Raw genomic sequence first — 22,571 nt, forward strand, 5'->3', positions numbered from 1 at the left:
GTTCACAAATGGCGCGGCCCCTGGAGAATTGCTGCTACTTCCTCGGCGTGAGATTTCCCGTTGCTTAAAATGCTGCTAAAAGCTTAGACATTACATGGACTGTCTCTGGCTAGCGGAGAAGCGATGTCATGTTCTAAGTAACCACGCAAGGCCAGGCACACGTCTATTATGATTGTTTAATGAAGTAAATGACCTCAGGAACTCTGGAAAACTTTCCCGGCTCCGTATGTAGCTTCCGAGGTCCTTACCTCCTTCCCTGACAAACTAATTACTGGTTGCATTGTACAATAGCCTAGTAATCACTGCAAGATCAGTACGGACACATGCACACAGCAACATAAGCCTTGGATGAGTTATATCTGAGCTTTCCAAATAGAAAAATAACAATTTGATACTGAACAAAATAAAAACACTAATGCTGTATTGAACTGTAAAGGGCCCCATACACTTACGCAACATGTCCGTCTGACATGTCGCAGGCGATCACCCCGGCAGTCCGGTATTGCCCAAGATACATTGTATGCTGTCGTTTTGCATACGATGTATCCTGGGCGATCCCAGCCACGCCTGCGGGGTCGGACATGATTGAATGTGCAGCACATTCAATCTGGAGCATCCGATGCTCACGGGAACGTGCATAGGATCGGAAACACCTCCAACATGCCTGATTTCACCCGATATATCGGGCCAAATGCCCGAAATCGTCCTTAAGCCTCATGGGCAATTTTTTTCTACCTTCTACATTAAGAAATGTTACGTCCAAGCTCGTCACAGGGGTATTTAGTCAGCATGTCTATTGTCTATGACCTGAACGGCGACTTTCACAATGTTGACAGCAGACCGTCAACACGGTTAAAATGCTGACATCATTGTCACTGGAACATTGTCATAATGTTGACATTTCCATTAGTGTTAGGGTTACAGAAAGTCATAGACGCACAGCGGTGTTGATGGTTCGGCATTGTCAACGGGGATATAATGAACATGTCGACATGAAATACTACACCCGTCACATGGGATACTGAAATATATATATCAAGAGAGGAATATTTTTTGAAGGGGTGTGGTATACAAGATCTACATGTATTAAGTCGACCCCATATGGTAGACAGACAAAAGTCAAGACACTGGTAAAAAATTGACAGGGTCAAAAGGTCGGCATGAGAACGGTTGACACAAAAATGGTTGACATGTGTTTTTTTTTTTTTTGCATATTTAGGGTTAGTGTGAAGTTTTTTTTTCCCTCTGTTGAAATGCACTTTACAAACACATGACCGGAGCGGATTGGTTGGAGCACCATTTAAGGTTAGAAACGAGTGACAATTATAATATCACTCATCGTTACATCTGCCCCATAGTTTCAACTAACATTCTAAAAACGCAGGTGGGGAGTGCAGCCACGCCCACCATGATACGGGCCCGGCCCCAACCTGATTCTAAACGTTCCAACTGTTCATAGGTACGACTCATGCACTTACAGAACATATTCAGCTAAGGAACCAGCAGGGCCCCACATGGCTCTGGCAAGGGGAGGGAGGATATTATCTAATTACACCATGTAGGCAGTAGCGCAGATATACTGAAAGTAACAGAGAGTGGTTAAGATTCCCAAGTTTCTAGTATCTGCTCCTTGTGACCTTAGATGTCATTTCCGTCACTCTAATGTACTCGTTCCGTAGCTGAAATGTAATATAATAACATGATAATCACTATTTGTTCTTTGAAATAGTCATTTAAGGGAAATGCACTGATGCGGAACGTTTTCTAGACATAACGAATGATTAAACCAGCAATAAGCTTAAGCTGGCATGATGTAGCATTGGCAAGAAAATATATTACACTGAATACCAAGAGTGGTCTGGAATACACCTTGCACCCCGTACTTCTAAACATATATTAAATCTTGTCCTTTAATTGCTTTCTGGGAATATTATGAAAGGAAGCAATATGATGTTCTGTTACAAAATGTCTAATTAATTTAAATATTGATGCTTCCCCAAAACAATAACAACTGGAAAGGTGCCTCTACAGCGGCTCAACTGGAGCACAAAGCAGCTAGGTCTACATCTGACCAAATCATAAGGCTCTACAGCAGCTACTGGTTTTGTATGGATGGTAATGATCACACCAGAAGGCGAACGGAAGGAGAGGGCGCAGGGGGAGATGTATCAAACCTTGGAGAGAGATCAAGTGGAGAAATTGTGCAAAGCAACCAAATTCACTTGTCTTTTTTTTTTGCAGTCTTTGAAATGACCCCTCCACGGTTTGATCCATCTCCCCTATAGTCCGATACATCGGCTGTTCCATTATAAAAGGTGTCCCATTCACCATATGAAAGATCCTGGTCGGATACAGTTTCACACTTTAGGGAGCTGCTCTGTAGGACCAACCTGCCAATAAACCAATACAATGTAGGGAAACAGACTTCTTGCAAGAACCATTTACATAACATCCCTTCTTAATTGTACCCACTGTGTTTCTTACGGCATGACAATGCAGAGTGTGGGGACAGAATTTCCATTCTCAGTATTTATCTCAGCAGCAGACCCCTGTAACATTCTCCAGCAAGCGCAGTGACTGCAGACTGGCTGCTGTGTTACGGCATTTCCCAGAAGTCGGTTCCCCTGAAGAGGAATAATGGATTAGAAAATCTGTTACCAGAATGTCTTGCAAAGACCAGTGTTTGGTTATACCAAGACGTCTGACTTCTGCGTGACACAAGTTCCTTGCCTTGACACTAAACCATAAGGGGTCGTTGAGAAGATCGCTTTAGGTAATGCTTTAAACTCTTGCAAAAGTAGAACCCGAGCTATACTGTAAATTGTTTTAGTAGGGTATGGTAGGGTAAGTTATGCGGTCATACGTATCCTTGGTGGCAGAAGTATTGTTGTGTTCATAAAAGTCAATCACTAGTATGCCAATATACAGTAGCTCCTATCTATGATGTATGACCATGTAGCTCCAATTTATGACGTATAGTTCATTGCTATCACTTGGATGTATTTCATATGACCCGTCGCTGACCGTATAGCAGCCGTGGCGTATTCTACAGCAGCGCTGCTTTAGGTTTAGAACACCTAATTCCTGCAAACAGCACTGAGTATTGCCATGGAAATATATTAGCTCTCAGTCAATGAGGCATACGAGAAAGGTCATTATTTTTTATTATTAACCTTTATTACATAGCGTCAACATATAATGTAGCGCTTCAAAGAGAATGTTTAATCGGTCACCTTCAGTCCTTACTCCAATGGCTCTAACAATCTTATTCTATAGACTAGGGTCCCTTATATCCATAAAATATCCCCCGCATATACTATAGAGCCTTGGTTGGAATCACTCCCTATTCTGTGAGTGGTAATGCCAACGAGCTGCCCGTAAGCGAAGGAGACTGGCAGTCAGTAAATGGTAACACTGTAGCTGGTAACAATTACATGTGCTACAAGCACATAACAGTGTCAAGACCACAAAATAAATGAATGGAATATATGGCCCAGTATTGTAGTAGGCAATAGACTCAGTTCAGGAGCATTTTATGAAAGGAGGGGAATCTAAAGGGTTGCGATTACCTAAAGGATAAAAAAAATGGCCAGACTAGATGGGCCAAGTGGTTCTTATCTGCCGTCAAATTCTATGTTTCTATGTTAATCTCTCTGCACCCCTCCCCCCACTCTAAAAAAATAAAAATAAATGCTGACTATTCTATGCCAGAGTCTACCGCACACGTACAATACCTCCAGGAAAATGGTGCTCGTGCCATTTTTTGGGGTGATTTCTTCATACGCCATATTTCTGAAGACTGTACTGTGACAACTGCGCCAGCAGTAAAATCAGGATGTGTGGGGTGGGCCGCCGTCTTGACACAGGGGCCTGGGTGCACTGCGCACACCATTCGCACTGATTTCAGACACCACCATTAGCTTGGATTATTTGACGGGTACATAAAGTTGAAGCCATATCTCTTTAGGAGAGTACATACTGACAGGTGTGCTACTTGCGGTGTCGCGGGTGAACCGCCTGGGAACTTGGCATAAAGGCATTTCCAATAAATTCATATACGATACATCACTCAGCGACATTAGGATTCACTGGCGGATTGAGCCTCTTCTAATAGGATGAAGCCCTCTTGTGATAAGGCAGAATGTGACTCAGAGCAATGAAACATGGATTACAAGTGAAAGATAATGATGAAAGATGAATACGGCAGTATATGTTATAGGTCTTCATTTTAACATAAGTTGAATGACTTTTGAGATAGTTTTGGAACTCCTTCGGCAAAGCAGCTTGAGTAAAGGCGATAAGCAGATGAATGGACAGAAGCCCACACTTCAGTATACAGATTATTTATTCTGATATACAGCTATAAGTCTTCCCTACCAGATTTGTTGATACGGGTGGTCTTCAGTATGCCGACTGACGGGATCCCGGCGCACAGTATACCGGTGCCGGGATCCCGACAGCCGGCATACCGACACTTATTCTCCCTCGTGGGGGTCCACGACCCCCCTGGAGGGAGAAAAAAATAGCGTGGCCACCGTGCCTGTAGCGTGGCGAGCGCAGCGAGCCCGCAAGGGACTCATTTGCGCTTGCCACACTGTCGGTAAGCCGGCGGTCGGGCTCCCGGCGCCGGTATGCTGGTCGCCGGGAGCCCGCCCGCCGGCATATCGTAGTGAACCCGTTGATACACGCCCTGTAATATATATTGAAACTTATGTGGAGGAGATAACCGATTGAATACTGTTGAGGAATCTTGTTAATGTTATGTATATGCTGAATTCAGCTTCTGTCCAGAGACGTTACAGATTATGTATATTATACATCCTTAAATTGGCTGATTTAGTATTTGCTTTAGGGTAAAAATATACAAGATGTTCCTACATTCAGATCACAAAGGGATGATAAGAACAGATCAGCATAGACTCTAGTACAAAATGTCTCTGTAGTCAAAAGTCTCAGGGAGAGAAATAGTCTGCAATAAAGGATAACTTTGTTTTGTCAAGTACTTGGCGCATAAGTATCAGCAGGATTCCCTCAGCCAATAAGGATCAGCATGATTCCCTCAGCCAATAAGGATCAGCATGATTCCCTCAGCCAATAAGGATCAGCATGATTCCCTCAGCCAATAAGGATCAGCATGATTCCCTCAGCCAATAAGGATCAGCATGATTCCCTCAGCCAATAAGGATCAGCATGATTCCCTCAGCCAATAAGGATCAGCATGATTCCCTCAGCCAATAAGGATCAGCATGATTCTTACTGGCTATTGTAGTCACATGTGACAGCTGCAGCCAGCCAATAAGAATCAGCCTGATTCTTATTGGTTGCTGCTGGGTGTCACTACCGGTCGAGGGTCTGTGTTAAACACTGCAGCCAACCCTGATGTATGCGCTATTTAAATAAAGGGTAATAAATAAAATAATAATAATTAATACTGTACACATAGGGCTATCAGATAAAAAAAAAAAAACAAGAACATTTGAAGTAGACCCATCACCTGCATACATGGAAAGCAGACATTGTGTGGCTTAACTAATATTCCGTTCACTATGGAGCATTTCTTGATGAATATTGATGTTGGGTCTCATGAATATTAGTCACTCCATGCCTCAGAGATGGAATCTGTTCCTAGCAAGCTGATGAATTGCACATTGGCTCAATACAGACAACAGGTTCACATTAAGCAACCAAACTGTGCAGCATTATCTCCTTGTATGAAGTACACCTTACAAAGAGAAAGGCAGCCAGGAAAGTAGAAGGTAAAGTGGTGGCCTTTACACTGCAGCTAGACGTTGGGGCTGATTCTCAGACGCACACTACTGCGAGTGCATTAGTGTCTTTCACCGGAGTCGCGTTGGCGACTTTATACTAATGCTAGTATCCGCCCTTCCCCTGGTGCACAAGCGGAAGGACGGAGACGTACACTTTGTGTGTTTTTAGATGCAACAATCCCGTTTGGTGCGTCTTTACAAGCTATCATTGGACGCACCATCGAAACTTGCACCTGCCACATACTAGGTGCAGATTTTCTGTCAGCTGTGCGACTTTATAGTGACGTAGATGCGTGCGCAGTTGATAAATATCAGCTTTGTGTATGACCCAGGCTCAATGTGTTTCGACAGGATCAGCCACTAATGATCAATACTGCAGTCCTGCTACAATAATAAGTACACAATTGCCTATTACAGACACTGTGGGGTAAATTTACTAAGATGGGAGTTCTATTTAAGATGGGATGTTGCTCATAGCAACCAATCAGATTCCAGGTATTATCTTCTAGAAGGTGCTAGATAAATGAGAAGTAGAATCTGATTGGTCACTATAGGCAACATCCCATCTTAAATAGAACTCCCATCTTAGTAAATTTACCCCTGTGCTGGATAGAGCAATATCTTCCTAATTTTTAAAGAGTTTACTTATTCCTCCCTACAAGCTCCCTTTCACACCGCCTCAGGCCCCTCGCTGCCACTGTCCCCAAACCAGCATATTGCCGGGGTTGGTGACGTCAGCAGTGACGGCGCTTAGAGATCACATGATCTCCAAGCGCTGGCCGTCCACACAGAGTGAATGGGAAACAGGTTGCGTCGACTCGGCTTCCCGATAACACAGCACAGAGAACCTGAACACGTGTCAACCCTGCTCGCTACCAGAGTAGCAATACGGGGTCGCTCAACCCGGATTATTCCAAGTGGGCTCTTTCAGAGGGCACAGAAACACGGGTTATGCGCGCTCATGAGCAATAACACGTGTTAAAAGCTGGCAGTCTAAAAGGGGTATAAGTCAGTTAGCCTCCAATGCACCATCGTGCACGTATAAATCGAATTCTGCATACAGTATATACAGTCAGGTCTATAAATATTGGGACATCGACACAATTCTCATATTTTGGTCTCTATACACCACCACAATGGATTTGAAATGAAACAAACAAGATGTGCTTTAACAGCAGAATTTCCGCTTTAATTTAAGGGTATTTACATCCAAATCAGGTGAACGGTGTAGGAATTACAACGGTTTCTATATGTGCCTCCCACTTTTTAAGGGACCAAAAGTAATGGGACAAACTAAACAATCCTAAATTAAACTTTCACTTTTTAAAACTTTGTTGCAAATCTTTTGCAGTCAATTACAGCCTGAAGTCTGGAACGCATAGACATCACCAGACTCTGGGTTTCATCCCTGGTGATGCTCTGCCAGGCCTCTACTGCAAATGTCTTCAGTTCCTGCTTGTTCTTGGGGCATTTTCCCTTCAGTTTTGTCTTCATCAAGTGAAATGCATGCTCAATCGGATTCAGGTCAGGTGACTGACTTGGCCATTCCATAACATTCCACTTATTTGCCTTAAAAAACTCTTTGGTTGCTTTCGCAGTATGCTTCGGGTCATTGTGCATCTGTACTGTGAAGCACCGTCCAATGAGTTCTGAAGCATTTGACTGAATATGAGCAGATATTGCCCGAAACACTTCAGAATCCATCCTGCTGCTTTTGTCAGCAATCACATTATCAATAAATACAAGGGAACCAGTTCCACTGGCAGCCATACACGCCCACGCCATGACACTACCACCACCACGCTTCACTGATGAGGTGGTATGTTTTGGATCATGAGCAGTTCCTTTCCTTCTCCATACTCTTCTCTTCCCATCACTCTGGTACAAGTTGATCTTTGTCTCATCTGTCCATAGGATGTTGTTCCAGAACTGTAAAGGCTTTTTTAGATGTTGTTTGGCAAGCTCTAATCTGGACTTCCTGTTTTTGTGGCTCACCAATGGTTTACATCTTGTGGTGAACCCTCTATATTCACTCTTGTGAAGTCTTCTCTTGATTGTTGACTTTGACACACATACACCTACTCCATGGAGAGTGTTCTTGATCTGGGCAACTGTTATGAAGGGGATTTTCTTCACCAGGGAAATAATTCTTCTGTCATCCACCACAGTTGTTTTCCGTCGTCTTCCGATGTTGCTGAGCTCTCCGGTGCGTTCTTTCTTTTTAAGAATGTTCCAAACAGTTGATTTGGCCAGCCTAATGTTCTGGCTATCTCTCTGATGGGTTTGTTTTGATTTTTCAGCCTAATGATGGCTTGCTTCACTGATAGTGGCAGCTCTTTGGATCTCATATTGAGAGTCGACAGCAACAGATTCCAAATGCAAATGTCACACCTGGAATCTACTCCAGACCTTTTACCTGCTTAATTGATGATGAAATAATGAGGGAATAGCCCACTCCTGTCCATGAAATAGCTTTTGAGTCGATTGTCCCATAACTTTTGGTCCCTTAAAAAGTGGGAGGCACATATAGAAACCGTTGTAAGTCCTACACCGCTCACCTGATTTGGATGTAAATACCCTCAAATGAAAGCGGAAAGTCTGCAGTTAAAGCACATCTTGTCTGTTTCATTTCAAATCCATTGTGGTGGTGTATAGAGCCCAAAATATGAGAATTGTCGATGTCCCAACGTTTATGGACCTGACTGTGTGTGTGTGTGTGTGTGTGTGTGTGTGTGTGTGTGTGTGTGTGTGTGTGTGTGTGTATATATCTATATATATTGTGACAAGAACACTGGAATAGTGTTTTAGGGCAGGTATGTTTGTCCCAGGTTCTTATCTTACATGTATTAGAAAAATGAAAACTTCTAGGAAGATGTTTAGTTTTGTCAGAACCTTTTCAGTGTATTGGAAAAGCTGGATAAGGGCCCTAAAAGAGAGATAGGGCAGGTTCCAGACATTGGGCCCAGTTCGGGTCTTTTGCCTCACAGAGGGCTAATCAGGGCTTTCGGCTGTGCAAGAGCCTTTTAGGGCTGCTAGCCTGATTAGTGTGGGGGAGATTGCCTGGGGAGAGACTGCAGAATCTCTGTGAGAGGAGCTTCCTTATACAAGTGAGCTATACAGTGTTTACTGGAGAACTCTGTTTTTGTTTAGTGATAGTTAGGAACGTCTTATGTTTAGTTAGTGCCGGACAGGCAAGGTATTTTCTTTTTATGTTTGTTTTGTTTTCTGTTTAATAAAACTGGTCGTGGCCAGTTACACCACAGTAGATAAAAGAAAAAAATTATACTGCGCTTTCTGTGTGATGGACACCTGCGGGGGAGGTGCAGCTGGGGGCACGGCTGCACTACGTCAGCTTAATGGGGAGATACAGATAGAACAATGGTAGCTCCCTGCGCACCACCCCACAGTAAATACGCTGCAATCTTTGTGTACCGGTACTAGGTTGTATATAACCACAACAGCAGTATCCATATCAGAATTTATATTTATATATATATATATATATATATATATAATATAGGAGCCAGTTATTACAGTGTACTATATATAGGTCTAATTAAGACATTTAAATAAAATATTTTTTATTATTATACAGAGTTGATTGCAGTGTATTTACTCTGGGGTGGTGCGCAGGGAGCTACCATTGTTCTATCAGTTACACCACACACTGGACTTGTGTGATTCCTCAGCTGCTGCATAGCTGCCCTTTACCCCACGAAACGGCACCTTGTTCCCTTACAGTGTTACTATATATATATATATATATATATATATATATATATATAAACAGACAGAAGGTGGCACTCAATGGGCTTAAATAAAATAACTCAAAGCTCCACCTGAACAACGTTTCGTGTTTAATAACAGCAGGTTCTTCTGTCTATTTTGTAATCTCTATCTGCCTGGCACCTTGGCAAGCTGTTCGCTATAGGGAGTGCCGGCAATCTGCTGGAACGCTTATTTTATTTATATATATATATATATATATATATATATATATATATATATACACATACATACACACATATACACACACATATACACATATATATACACACACACACACACACATACACACATACACATATATATATATATATATACATATATACAAGCATACAATATCTGACGTCTGGGGGTAAGTCTTATTTAAACGCAGATTGTTGTATTGCACTAATACTGATAAAGGGGGAGACCCCGAAACGTTGATATGCACTAATACAAAGTCTCTGCCGTTTTAAAGACTCTGAGTGCCGCCTCGTTATTGTATGCTTGTATCCATATGGGCTTAGTCCCTGGAGGAGGGCACCTGAGAAAGACAGTCTCATAACAGGGACAGGGCACCTGAGAAAGACAGTCCCAGAACAGGGACAGATCCAAGTGCCGGTGTTCAATTTGCAGTATTATATATATAATAAGAATTTACTTACCGATAATTCTATTTCTCGTAGTCCGTAGTGGATGCTGGGGACTCCGTAAGGACCATGGGGAATAGCGGCTCCGCAGGAGACTGGGCACATCTAAAGAAAGCTTTAGGACTATCTGGTGTGCACTGGCTCCTCCCCCTATGACCCTCCTCCAAGCCTCAGTTAGGATACTGTGCCCGGACGAGCGTACACAATAAAGAAGGATTTTGAATCCCGGGTAAGACTCATACCAGCCACACCAATCACACCGTACAACTTGTGATCTGAACCCAGTTAACAGCATGATAACAGAGGAGCCTCTAGAAAAGATGGCTCACTACAGCAATAACCCCATTTTTTGGTAACAATAACTATGTACCAGTATTGCAGACAATCCGCACTTGGGATGGGCGCCCAGCATCCACTACGGACTACGAGAAATAGAATTATCGGTAAGTAAATTCTTATTTTCTCTAACGTCCTAAGTGGATGCTGGGGACTCCGTAAGGACCATGGGGATTATACCAAAGCTCCCAAACGGGCGGGAGAGTGCGGATGACTCTGCAGCACCAATTGAGAGAACTCCTGGTCCTCCTCAGCCAGGGTATAAATTTTGTAGAATTTTACAAACGTATTTGCTCCTGACCAAGTAGCTGCTCGGCAAAGTTGTAAAGCAGAGACCCCTCGGGCAGCCGCCCAAGATGAGCCCACCTTCCTTGTGGAGTGGGCATTTACAGATTTTTGGCTGTGGCAGGCCTGCCACAGAATGTGCAAGCTGAATTGTACTACAAATCCAACGAGCAATAGTCTGCTTAGAAGCAGGAGCACCCAGCTTGTTGGGTGCATACAGGATAAACAGCGAGTCAGATTTTCTGACTCCAGCCGTCCTGGAAACATATATTTTCAGGGCCCTGACAACGTCTAGCAACTTGGAGTCCTCCAAGTCCCTAGTAGCCGCAGGCACCACAATAGGTTGGTTCAGGTGAAACGCTGAAACCACCTTAGGGAGAAACTGAGGACGAGTCCTCAATTCCGCCCTGTCCGAATGGAAAATCAGATAAGGGCTTTTACAGGATAAAGCCGCCAATTCTGACACGCGCCTGGCATGACCACTTTCCATGTGAGATATTTTACCCAAAAAACTACATTGAGATCCCAAAGTGCCACTGGAGGCACAAAAGGAGGCTGTATATGCAGTACCCCTTTTACAAATGTCTGAACTTCAGGGACTGAAGCTAGTTCTTTTTGGAAGAAAATTGACAGGGCCGAAATTTGAACCTTAATGGACCCCAATTTCAGGCCCATAGACACTCCTGTTTGCAGGAAATGTAGGAATCGACCCAGTTGAATTTCCTCCGTCGGGCCTTACTGGCCTCGCACCACGCAACATATTTTCGCCAAATGCGGTGATAATGTTTTGCGGTTACATCCTTCCTGGCTTTGATCAGGATAGGGATGACTTCATCCGGAATGCCTTTTTTCCTTCAGGATCCGGCGTTCAACCGCCATGCCGTCAAACGCAGCCGCGGTAAGTCTTGGAACAGACAGGGTCCTTGTTGGAGCAGGTCCCTTCTTAGAGGTAGAGGCCACGGATCCTCCGTGAGCATCTCTTGAAGTTCCGGTTACCAAGTCCTTCTTGGCCAATCCGGAGCCACGAATATAGTGCTTACTCCTCTCCATCTTATCAATCTCAGTACCTTGGGTATGAGAGGCAGAGGAGGGAACACATACACTGACTGGTACACCCACGGTGTTACCAGAGCGTCTACAGCTATTGCCTGAGGGTCCCTTGACCTGGCGCAATACCTGTCGAGTTTTTCCCAACGGTTTATAATCATGTGGAAGACTTCTGGGTGAAGTCCCCACTCTCCCGGGTGGAGGTCGTGCTGAGGAAGTCTGCTTCCCAGTTGTCCACTCCCGGAATGAATAATGCCGACAGTGCTATCACATGATTTTCCGCCCAGCAAAGAATCCTTGCAGCTTCTGCCATTGCCCTCCTGCTTCTTGTGCCACCCTGTCTGTTTACGTGGGTGACTGCCGTGATGTTGTCCGACTGGATCAACACCGGCTGACCTTGAAGCAGAGGTCTTGCTAAGCTTAGAGCATTGTAAATGGCCCTTAGCTTCAGGATATTTATGTGAAGTGATGTCTCCAGGCTTGACCATAAGCCCTGGATATTCCTTCCCTGTGTGACTGCTCCCCAGCCTCGCAGGCTGGCATCCGTGGTCACCAGGACCCAGTCCTGAATGCCGAATCTGCGGCCCTCTAGAAGATGAGCACTCTGCAACCACCACAGGAGGGACACCCTTGTCCTTGGTGACAGGGTTATCCGCTGATGCATCTGAAGATGCGACCCGGACCATTTGTCCAGCAGGTCCCACTGGAAAGTTCTTGCGTGGAATCTGCCGAATGGGATTGCTTTGTAGGAAGCCACCATTTTACCCAGAACCCTTGTGCATTGATGCACTGAGACTTGGCTCGGTTTTAGGAGGTTCCTGACTAGCTCGGATAACTCCCTGGCTTTCCCCTCCGGGAGAAACACCTTTTTCTGGACTGTGTCCAGGATCATCCCTAGGAACAGAAGACAAGTCGTCGGAACCAGCTGCGATTTTGGAATATTGAGAATCCAATCGTGCTGCCGCAACACTACCTGAGATAGTGCTACACCGACCTCCAACTGTTCCCTGGATCTTACCCTTATCAGGGAATCGTCCAAGTAAGGGATAACTAAAATTCCCTTCCTTCGAAGGAATATCATCATTTCGGCCATTACCTTGGTAAAGACCCGGGGTGCCGTGGACCATCCATACGGCAGCGTCTGAACTGATAGTGACAGTTCTGTACCATAAACCTGAGGTACCCTTGGTGAGAAGGGTAAATTTTGACATGAAGGTAAGCATCCTTGATGTCCCGAGACATCATGTAGTCCCCTTCTTCCAGGTTCGCAATCACTGCTCTGAGTGACTCAATCTTGAATTTGAACCTCTGTATGTAAGTGTTCAAAGATTTTAGATTTAGAATCGGTCTCACCGAGCCGTCCGGCTTCGGTACCACAACAGTGTGGAATAATACCCCGTTCCCTGTTGCAGGAGGGGTACCTTGATTATCACCTGCTGGGAATACAGCTTGTGAATGGCTTCCAAAACTGTCTCCCTGTCAGAAGGAGACATCGGTAAAGCCGACTTTAGGAAAACGGCGAGGGGGAGACGTCTCGAATTCTAATTTGTACCCCTGAGATATCACCTGAAGGATCCAGGGGTCTACTTGCGAGTGAGCCCACTGCGCGCTGAAATTCACTGAGACGGGCCCCCCACCGTGCCTGATTCTGCTTGTAAAGCCCCAGCGTCATACTGAGGGCTTGGCAGAGGCGGGAGAGGGTTTCTGTTCCTGGGAACTGGCTGATTTCTGCAGCCTTTTTCCTCTCCCTCTGTCACGGGGCAGAAATGAGGAACATTTTGCCCGCTTGTCCACGAAAAGACTGCGCCTGATAATACGGCGTCTTCTCATGTTGAGAGGCGACCTGGGGTACAAACGTGGATTTCCCAGCTGTTGCCGTGGCCACCAGGTCTGAAAGACCGACCCCAAATAACTCCTCCCCTTATTAAGGCAATACTTCCAAATGCCGTTTGGAATACGCATCACCTGACCACTGACGTGTCCATAACCCTCTACTGGTAGAAATGGACAACGCACTTAGACTTGATGCCAGTCGGCAAATATTCCGCTGTGCATCACGCATATATAGAAATGCATCTTTTAAATGCTCTATAGGCAAAAATATACTGTCCCTATCTAGGGTATCAATATTTTCAGTCAGGGAATCCGACCACGCCAACCCAGCACTGCACATCCAGGCTGAGGCGATTGCTGGTCGCAGTATAACACCAGTATGTGTGTAAATACATTTTAGGATACCCTCCTGCTTTCTATCAGCAGGATCCTTAAGGGCGGCCATCTCAGGAGAGGGTAGAGCCCTTACAAGCGTGTGAGCGCTTTATCCACCCTAGGGGGTGTTTCCCAACGCACCCTAACCTCTGGCGGGAAAGGATATAATGCCAATAACATTTTAGAAATGATCAGTTGTTATCGGGGGAAAACCACGCATCATCACACACCTCATTTAATTTCTCAGATTCAGGAAAACTACAGGTAGTTTTTCCTCACCGAACATAATACCCCTTTTTGGTGGTACTCGTATTATCAGAAATGTGTAAAACATTTTTCATTGCCTCAATCATGTAACGTGTGGCCCTACTGGAAGTCACATTTGTCTCTTCACCGTCGACACTGGAGTCAGTATCCGTGTCGGCGTCTATATCTGCCATCTGAGGTAACGGGCGCTTTAGAGCCCCTGACGGCCTATGAGACGTCTGGACAGGCACAAGCTGAGTAGCCGGCTGTCTCATGTCAACCACTGTCTTTTATACAGAGCTGACACTGTCACGTAATTCCTTCCAACAGTTCATCCACTCAGGTGTCGACCCCCTAGGGGGTGACATCACTATTACAGGCAATCTGCTCCGTCTCCACATCATTTTTCTCCTCATACATGTCGACACAAACGTACCGACATACAGCACACACACAGGGAATGCTCTGATAGGGGACAGGACCCCACTAGCCCTTTGGGGAGACAGAGGGAGAGTTTGCCAGCACACACCAAAGCGCTATATATATACAGGGATAACCTTATATAAGTGTTTTTCCCCTTATAGCTGCTGTATTGTTAATACTGCGCCTAATTAGTGCCCCCCTCTCTTTTTTAACCCTTTCTGTAGTGTAGTGACTGCAGGGGAGAGCCAGGGGAGCTTCCCTCCAACGGAGCTGTGAGGGAAAATAAGAATTTACTTACCGATAATTCTATTTCTCGTAGTCCGTAGTGGATGCTGGGGACTCCGTCAGGACCATGGGGTTTAGCGGCTCCGCAGGAGACAGGGCACAATAATAAAAGCTTTAGGATCAGGTGGTGTGCACTGGCTCCTCCCCCTATGACCCTCCTCCAAGCCTCAGTTAGGATACTGTGCACGGACGAGCGTGCATAATAAGGAAGGATATTGAATCCCGGGTAAGACTCATACCAGCCACACCAATCACACCGTACAACCTGTGATCTGAACCCAGTTAACAGTATGATAACAACGAAGGAGCCTCTGAAAAGATGGCTCACAACAAGAATAACCCGATTTTTGTAACAATAACTATGTACAAGTATTGCAGACAATCCGCACTTGGGATGGGCGCCCAGCATCCACTACGGACTACGAGAAATAGAATTATCGGTAAGTAAATTCTTATTTTCTCTAACGTCCTAAGTGGATGCTGGGGACTCCGTCAGGACCATGGGGATTATACCAAAGCTCCCAAACGGGCGGGAGAGTGCGGATGACTCTGCAGCACAGAATGAGAGAACTCCAGGTCCTCCTCAGTCAGGGTGTGCCCCTGACCAAGTAGCAGCTCGGCAAAGTTGTAAAGCCGAGACCCCTCGGGCAGCCGCCCAAGATGAGTCCACTTCCTTGTGTAATGGGCTTTTACTGATTTTCGCTGTGGCAAGCCTGCCACAGAATGTGCAAGCTGAATTGTACTACAAATCCAGCGAGCAATCGTCTGCTTAGAAGCAGGAACACCCATCTTGTTGGGTGCATACAGGCTAAACAGCGAGTCAGATTTTCTGACTCCAGTCGTCCTGGAAACATATATTTTCAGGGCCCTGACAACGTCAAGTAACTTGAAGTCCTCCAAGTCCCTAGTAGCCGCAGGTACCACAATAGGTTGGTTCATGTGAAAAACAGAAAACACCTTAAGGAGAAATTGAGGACGAGTCCTCAATTCTGCCCTGTCAGAATGAAAAATTAAGTAAGGGCTTTTATATGATAAAGCCGCCCATTCTGACACACGCCTGGCTGAAGCCAGGGCTAATAGAATCTTCACCTTCCATGTGAAATATTTTAATTTCACAGTGGTGAGTGGATCAAACCAATGTGACTTTAGGAAACTCAAAACAACATTGAGATCCCAAGGTGCCACTGGGGGCACAAAAGGAGGCTGTATATGCAGTACCCCTTTTACAAACGTCTGAACTTCAGGCACTGAAGCCAGTTCTTTCTGGAAGAAATTTGACAGGGTCGAAATTTGAACCTTAATGGACCCTAATTTTAGGCCCATAGACAGTCCTGTTTTCAGGAAATGTAGGAAACGACCCAGTTGGAATTCCTCTGTAGGGACCTTCTTGGCCTCACACCACGCAACATATTTTCGCCAAATGCGGTGAAAATGTTTTGCGGTTACATCCTTCCTGGCTTCGACCAGGGTAGGGATGACTTCATCTGGAATGCCCTTTCAGGATCCGGCGTTCAACTGCCATGCCGTCAAACGCAGCCGCGGTAAGTCTTGGAACAGACAAGGCCCCTGCTGGAGCAGGTCCTTTCTTAAAGGTAGAGGCCACGGTTCTTCCGTGAGCATCTCTTGAAATGCCGGGTACCAAGTCCTTCTTGACCCATCCGGAACCACGAGTATCGTTCTTACTCATCTCCTTCTTATGATTCTCAGTACTTTTGGTATGAGATGCATAGGAAGGAACACATACCCTGACTGGTACACCCACAGTGTTACCAGAGCGTCCACCGCTATTGCCTGAGGGTCCCTTGACCTGGCGCAATATTTGTCTAGTTTTTTGTTCAGGCGGGACGCCATCATGTCCACCTTTGGTTTTTCCCAACGGTTTACAATCATGTGGAAGACTTCCCGCTGAAGTCCCCACTCTCCCGGGTGGAGGTTATGCCTGCTGAGGAAGTTTGCTTCCCAGTTTTCCACTCCCGGAATTAACACTGCTGAGAGTGTTATCACATGATTTTTCGCCCAGCGAAGAATCCTTGCAGCTTCTGCCATTTTCCTCCTGCTTCATGTGCCGCCCTGTCTGTTTACGTGGGCGACTGCCGTGATGTTGTCCCACTGGATCAATACCGGCTGACCTTGAAGCAGAGGTCTTGCTAAGCTTAGAGCCTTGTAAATTGCCCTTAGCTCCAGTATATTTATGTGGAGAGAAGTCTCCAGACTTGATCACACTCCCTGGAAATTTTTTCCTTGTGTGACTGCTCCCCAGCCACTCAGGCTGGCATCCGTGGTCACCAGGACCCAGTCCTGAATGTCGAATCTGCGGCCCTTTCATAGATGAGCACTCTGCAGCCACCGCAGAAGAAAACACCCTTGTCCTTGGAGACAGGGTTATCCGCTGATGCATCTGAAGATGCGATCCGGACCATTTTCCCAGCAGATTCCACTGAAAGGTTCTTGCGTGAAATCTACCGAATGGGATCGCTTTGTAAGAAACCACCATTTTTCACAGGACCCTTGTGCAATGATGCACTGATACTTTTCCTGGTTTTAGGAGGTTCCTGACTAGCTCGGATAACTCCCTGGTCTTCTTCTCCGGGAGAAAACATCCTTTTCTGGACTGTGTCCAGAATCATTCTTAGGAACATTAGACGTGTCGTCGGAAAAAGCTGCGATTTTGGAATATTTAGAATCCACTCGTGCTGTCGTAGAACTACTTGAGATAGTGCTACTCCGACCGCCAACTGTTCTCTGGACCTTGCCCTTATCAGGAAAGCGTCCATATTTCTTTTAGGAAGAATCATCATTTCAACCATTACCATGGTAAAGACCCGGGGTGCCGTGGACAATCCAAACGGCAGCGTCTGAACTGATAAGGACAGTTCTGTACCACGAACCTGAGATACCCTTGGTGAGAAGGGCAAAATTTGGACATGTAGGTAAGCGTCCCTGATATCCAGTGACACCATATCGTCCTGGTTCGCTATCACTGCTCTGAGTGACTCCATCTTGATTTGAACCCTTGTATGTAATTGTTCAAATCTTTTAGATCTCACCGAGCCGTTTGGCTTCAGTACCACAATATAGTGTGGAATAATACCCCTTTCCTTGTTGTAGGAGGGGTACTTTGATTATCACCTGCTGGGAATACAGCCTGTGAATTTTTTTCCAATACTGCCTCCCTGTCGGAGGGAGACGTTGGTAAAGCAGACTTCAGGAACTTGTGAGGGGAAGACGTCTCGAATTTCCAATGTACACCTGGGACACTACGTGTAGGATCCAGGAGTCCACTTGCGAGTGAGCCCACTGCGTGCTGAAACTCTTGAGATGACCCCCCACCGCACCTGAGTCCGCTTGTATGGCCCCAGCGTCATGCTGCGGACTTGGCAGAAGCTGTGGAGGACTTCTGTTCCTGGGAATGGGCTGCCTGCTGCAGTCTTCTTCCCTTTCCTCTAACCCTGGGCAGATATGACTGGCCTTTTGCCCGCCTGCCTTTATGGGTACGAAAGGACTGAGACTGAAAAGACTGTGTCCTTTTCTGCTGAGATGTGACTTGGGGTAACAAAAGTGGATTTTCCAGCTGTTGCCATGGCCACCAGGTCCGATGGACCGCCCCTTTATACGGCAATACTTCCATGTGCCGTCTGGAATCTGCATCACCTGACCACTGTCGTGTCTATAAACATCGTCTGGCAGATATGGACATCACATCTACTCTTGATGCCAGAATGCAAATATCCCTCTGCGCATCTCGCATATATAGAAATGCATCCTTAAAATGCTCTATAGTCAATAAAATATTGTTCCTGTCAAGGGTATCAATATTTTCAGTCAGGAAAACCGACCAAGCCCCCCCAGCGCTGCACATCCAGGCTGAGGCGATTGCTGGTCGTAGTATAACACCAGTATGTGTGTATATACTTTTTAGGATATTTTTCAGCTTCCTATCAGCTGGCTCTTTGAGGGCGGCCGTATCTGGAGACGGTAACGCCACTTGTTTTTATAAGCGTGTGAGCGCCTTATCCACCCTAAGGTGTGTTTCCCAACTCGCCCTCACTTCTGGCGGGAAAGGGTATACCTCCAATAATTTTCTATCGGAGGAAACCCACGTATCATCACACACTTTAATTTATCTGATTCAGGAAAAACTACAAGTAGATTATTCCCACCCTACATAATACCCTTATTTGTGGTACTTGTAGTATCAGAAATATGTAACACCTCCTTCATTGCCCTTAACATGTAACGTGTGGCCCTAAAGGAAAATACGTTTGTTTCTTCACCGTCGACACTGAAGTCAGTGTCCGTGTCTGTGTCGACCAACTGAGGTAAATGGGCGTTTTTACAAGCCCCTGACGGTGTCTGAGACGCCTGGACAGGTACTAATTTGTTTGCCGGCCGTCTCATGTCGTCAACCGACCTTGCATCGTGTTGACATTATCACGTAATTCCTAAATAAGCCATCCATTCCGGTGTCGACTCCCTAGAGAGTGACATCACCAATACAGGCAATTTGCTCCGCCTCCTCACCAACATCGTCCTCCTACATGTCGACACACACGTACCGACACAGCACACACACAGGGAATGCTCTGATAGAGGACAGGACCCCACTAGCCCTTTGGGGAGACAGAGGGAGAGTTTGCCAGCACACACCAAAAACGCTATAATTATACAGGGACAACCCCTTATACAAGTGTTTTCCCTTATAGCATTTTCACATATGTAATCATATCGCCAAATAAGTGCCCCCCCTCTCTGTTTTAACCCTGTTTCTGTAGTGCAGTGCAGGGGAGAGCCTGGGAGCCTTCCTCACAGCAGAGCTGAGCAGGAAAATGGCGCCGTGTGCTGAGGAGAATAGGCCCCGCCCCCTAAAACGGCGGGCTCTTCTCCCGGAGTTTGTGAGATCTGGCAGGGGTTAAATACATCCATATAGCCTCAAGGGCTATATGTGATGTATTTTAGCCATAAAAAAGGTATAATACATTGCTGCCCAGGGCGCCCCCCCCCCAGCGCCCTGCACCCTCAGTGACCGCTGGTATGAAGTGTGCTGACAACAATGGCGCACAGCTGCAGTGCTGTGCGCTACCTTAAGAAGACTGAAAGTCTTCTGCCGCCTGTTTCTGGACCTCTTCAACTTCGGCATCTGCAAGGGGGGTCGGCGGCACGGCTCCGGGACGAACCCCAGGGTGAGACCTGTGTTCCGACTCCCTCTGGAGCTAATGGTGTCCAGTAGCCTAAGAAGCAAATCCATCCTGCACGCAGGTGAGTTTACTTCTCTCCCATAAGTCCCTCGTAGCAGTGAGCCTGTTGCCAGCAGGACTCACTGAAAATAAAAAACCTAACTTAAACTTTTATTCTAAGCAGCTCAGGAGAGCCACCTAGATTGCACCCTTCTCGGCCAGGCACAAAAATCTAACTGAGGCTTGGAGGAGGGTCATAAGGGGAGGAGCCAGTGCACACCACCTGATCCTAAAGCTTTTATTATTGTGCCCTGTCTCCTGCGGAGCCGCTAAACCCCATGGTCCTGACGGAGTCCCCAGCATCCACTTAGGACGTTAGAGAAAATGGCGCCAGTGTGCTGAGGAGATAGGCTCCGCCCCTTTTTCGCGGACTTTTCTCCTGCTTTTTTATGGATTCTGGCAGGGGTTAAAATTCATCCATATAGCCCTGGGGGCTATATGTGATGTATTTTCGCCAGCCAAGGTGTTTTTATTGCTGCTCAGGGCGCCCCCCCTAACGCCCTGCACCCTCAGTGACCGAAGTGTGAAGTGTGCTGAGGAGCAATGGCGCACAGCTGCAGTGCTGTGCGCTACCTTGGTGAAGACAGGATGTCTTCTGCCGCCGATTTTCCGGACCTCTTCTGTCTTCTGGCTCTGTAAGGGGGGCGGCGGCGCGGCTCTGGGACCCATCCATGGCTGGGCCTGTGATCGTCCCTCTGGAGCTAATGTCCAGTAGCCTAAGAAGCCCAATCCACTCTGCACGCAGGTGAGTTCGCTTCTTCTCCCCTTAGTCCCTCGATGCAGTGAGCCTGTTGCCAGCAGGTCTCACTGAAAATAAAAAACCTAAACTAAAACTTTCACTAAGAAGCTCAGGAGAGCCCCTAGTGTGCACCCTTCTCGTTCGGGCACAGAGATCTAACTGAGGCTTGGAGGAGGGTCATAGGGGGAGGAGCCAGTGCACACCAGACAGTCCTAAAGCTTTCTTTAGATGTGCCCAGTCTCCTGCGGAGCCGCTATTCCCCATGGTCCTTACGGAGTCCCCAGCATCCACTTAGGACCTTAGAGAAATATATAACATTTTTACAAATTACCTTAAATAAATTATTTTGCATTATAGAAGAATTGTTTTGCTTAAAGATAAATAGTTACACAGAAAGCAGAATTATAATCATCATCTTTTATAGCTTCTATGAAGTGCCAACATTTTACAAAGCACTGTACAAACAGCAGAAAGCAAACACAGTTCTCGTATGTACAAAACCAAAATCAATTTTGGAAGGAAGAGTCCCGGTCAGCAGAGCTTAGAGTCACAGTAATTACTATTTATTTTGGACTATGATGCAATATTGAACTTACCGGCACATGTCCGAGCTTTCACTCTGGATGCCCTGGTGGCTTGTGACAGCGGCCGTACCTTTAACAGAGGGTTCTTGCTGGTCAATGCATCACGGGCTACAGAAAAACACAGACTCAAAAAGGTCAGTACTCCTTTGGGGTTTAGTATGGAATACCTACAATCAAAATCCCGATGGTCAAAATCCCAACAAGGTCAAAACACCGACATTTAAAATGTCGACAGGTCAAAAAGTCGACACAAGTTTTTAATAGGTTTTTTTTGGTGTGTGCGTATGTCGACATAGGTCATCGTGAAACCGTATAAGTGTACCGCGTCCCCCTCGCATGGCTCGCCGCGTTCGGCACACTATTATATTCCCCCTACATTATATTCCTCCTCCAGGTCCACTGGGATGGTAAAGTATGAACAAGACGGTTTCAATGAAAAAAATCATGTCGACTTTTTAACCTGTCGACATTTTTTGCCATATATTTGGTCTCCCTTTACAATAGTTACAATTAATATATATTTCTTGAATCCTGTTTTTCAATGGAAATTAATTACAGGAAGTGAGGTAATCAATCACTTCCTTATCCATGAGGGTATATATAGATGATGTGTCCCACTGTGTCTGTTACCCCTTGATGAAGTCAGACCAGACGAAACGCGTTGGGTGAATCCTGCTACTATTGAATCCCCAGTTAATCTGCTTTTTTTATATATACTTCATTTTAATACACACAGCTGATTTTAATAGGTTCATTTTTAGTGCATGAATTTCTGCACCATATTTTTCTTGTCTTTTATGTGCCCTTTAGGTTTTCGAAGGTTTTTTAATACATTTTTATTGTACATTTTTATTGTTCCTTTTATGTGCATGTTTTTTACATCCTCTGTAATAAACCCCGTATTGTTTTTTAAAGAAACACGCAGTCCCTAATAATATTCGCCACCTGTGGTCGCTTCGATCTTATTTATCCATTCAATTTTTACATATCCTGCACGTGTA

The 22,571-nt window shown here is 45.7% G+C and overlaps 1 protein-coding gene across 6 annotated transcripts in view; it reads right to left on the reverse strand.

Moving 5' to 3' along the window:
* R3HCC1L (R3H domain and coiled-coil containing 1 like) overlaps positions 1-22,571 on the reverse strand; it is a 201,581-nt gene that overhangs the window by 119,362 nt on the left and 59,648 nt on the right. For 5 of the 6 annotated variants that reach the window (XM_063962297.1, XM_063962299.1, XM_063962295.1 and 2 more), the window contains exon 6: positions 21,583-21,678. In XM_063962297.1, the coding sequence (XP_063818367.1) occupies positions 21,583-21,678 (96 nt within the window). Of the gene's footprint in view, positions 1-14,914; positions 14,999-21,582; positions 21,679-22,571 lie in introns of those variants that run through there. The other variant, XM_063962298.1, reaches the window with a different exon arrangement.

This window comes from Pseudophryne corroboree, chromosome 3 (genome assembly GCF_028390025.1).
Source record: "Pseudophryne corroboree isolate aPseCor3 chromosome 3, aPseCor3.hap2, whole genome shotgun sequence".
NCBI classification, from domain to species: Eukaryota; Metazoa; Chordata; class Amphibia; order Anura; family Myobatrachidae; genus Pseudophryne; species Pseudophryne corroboree.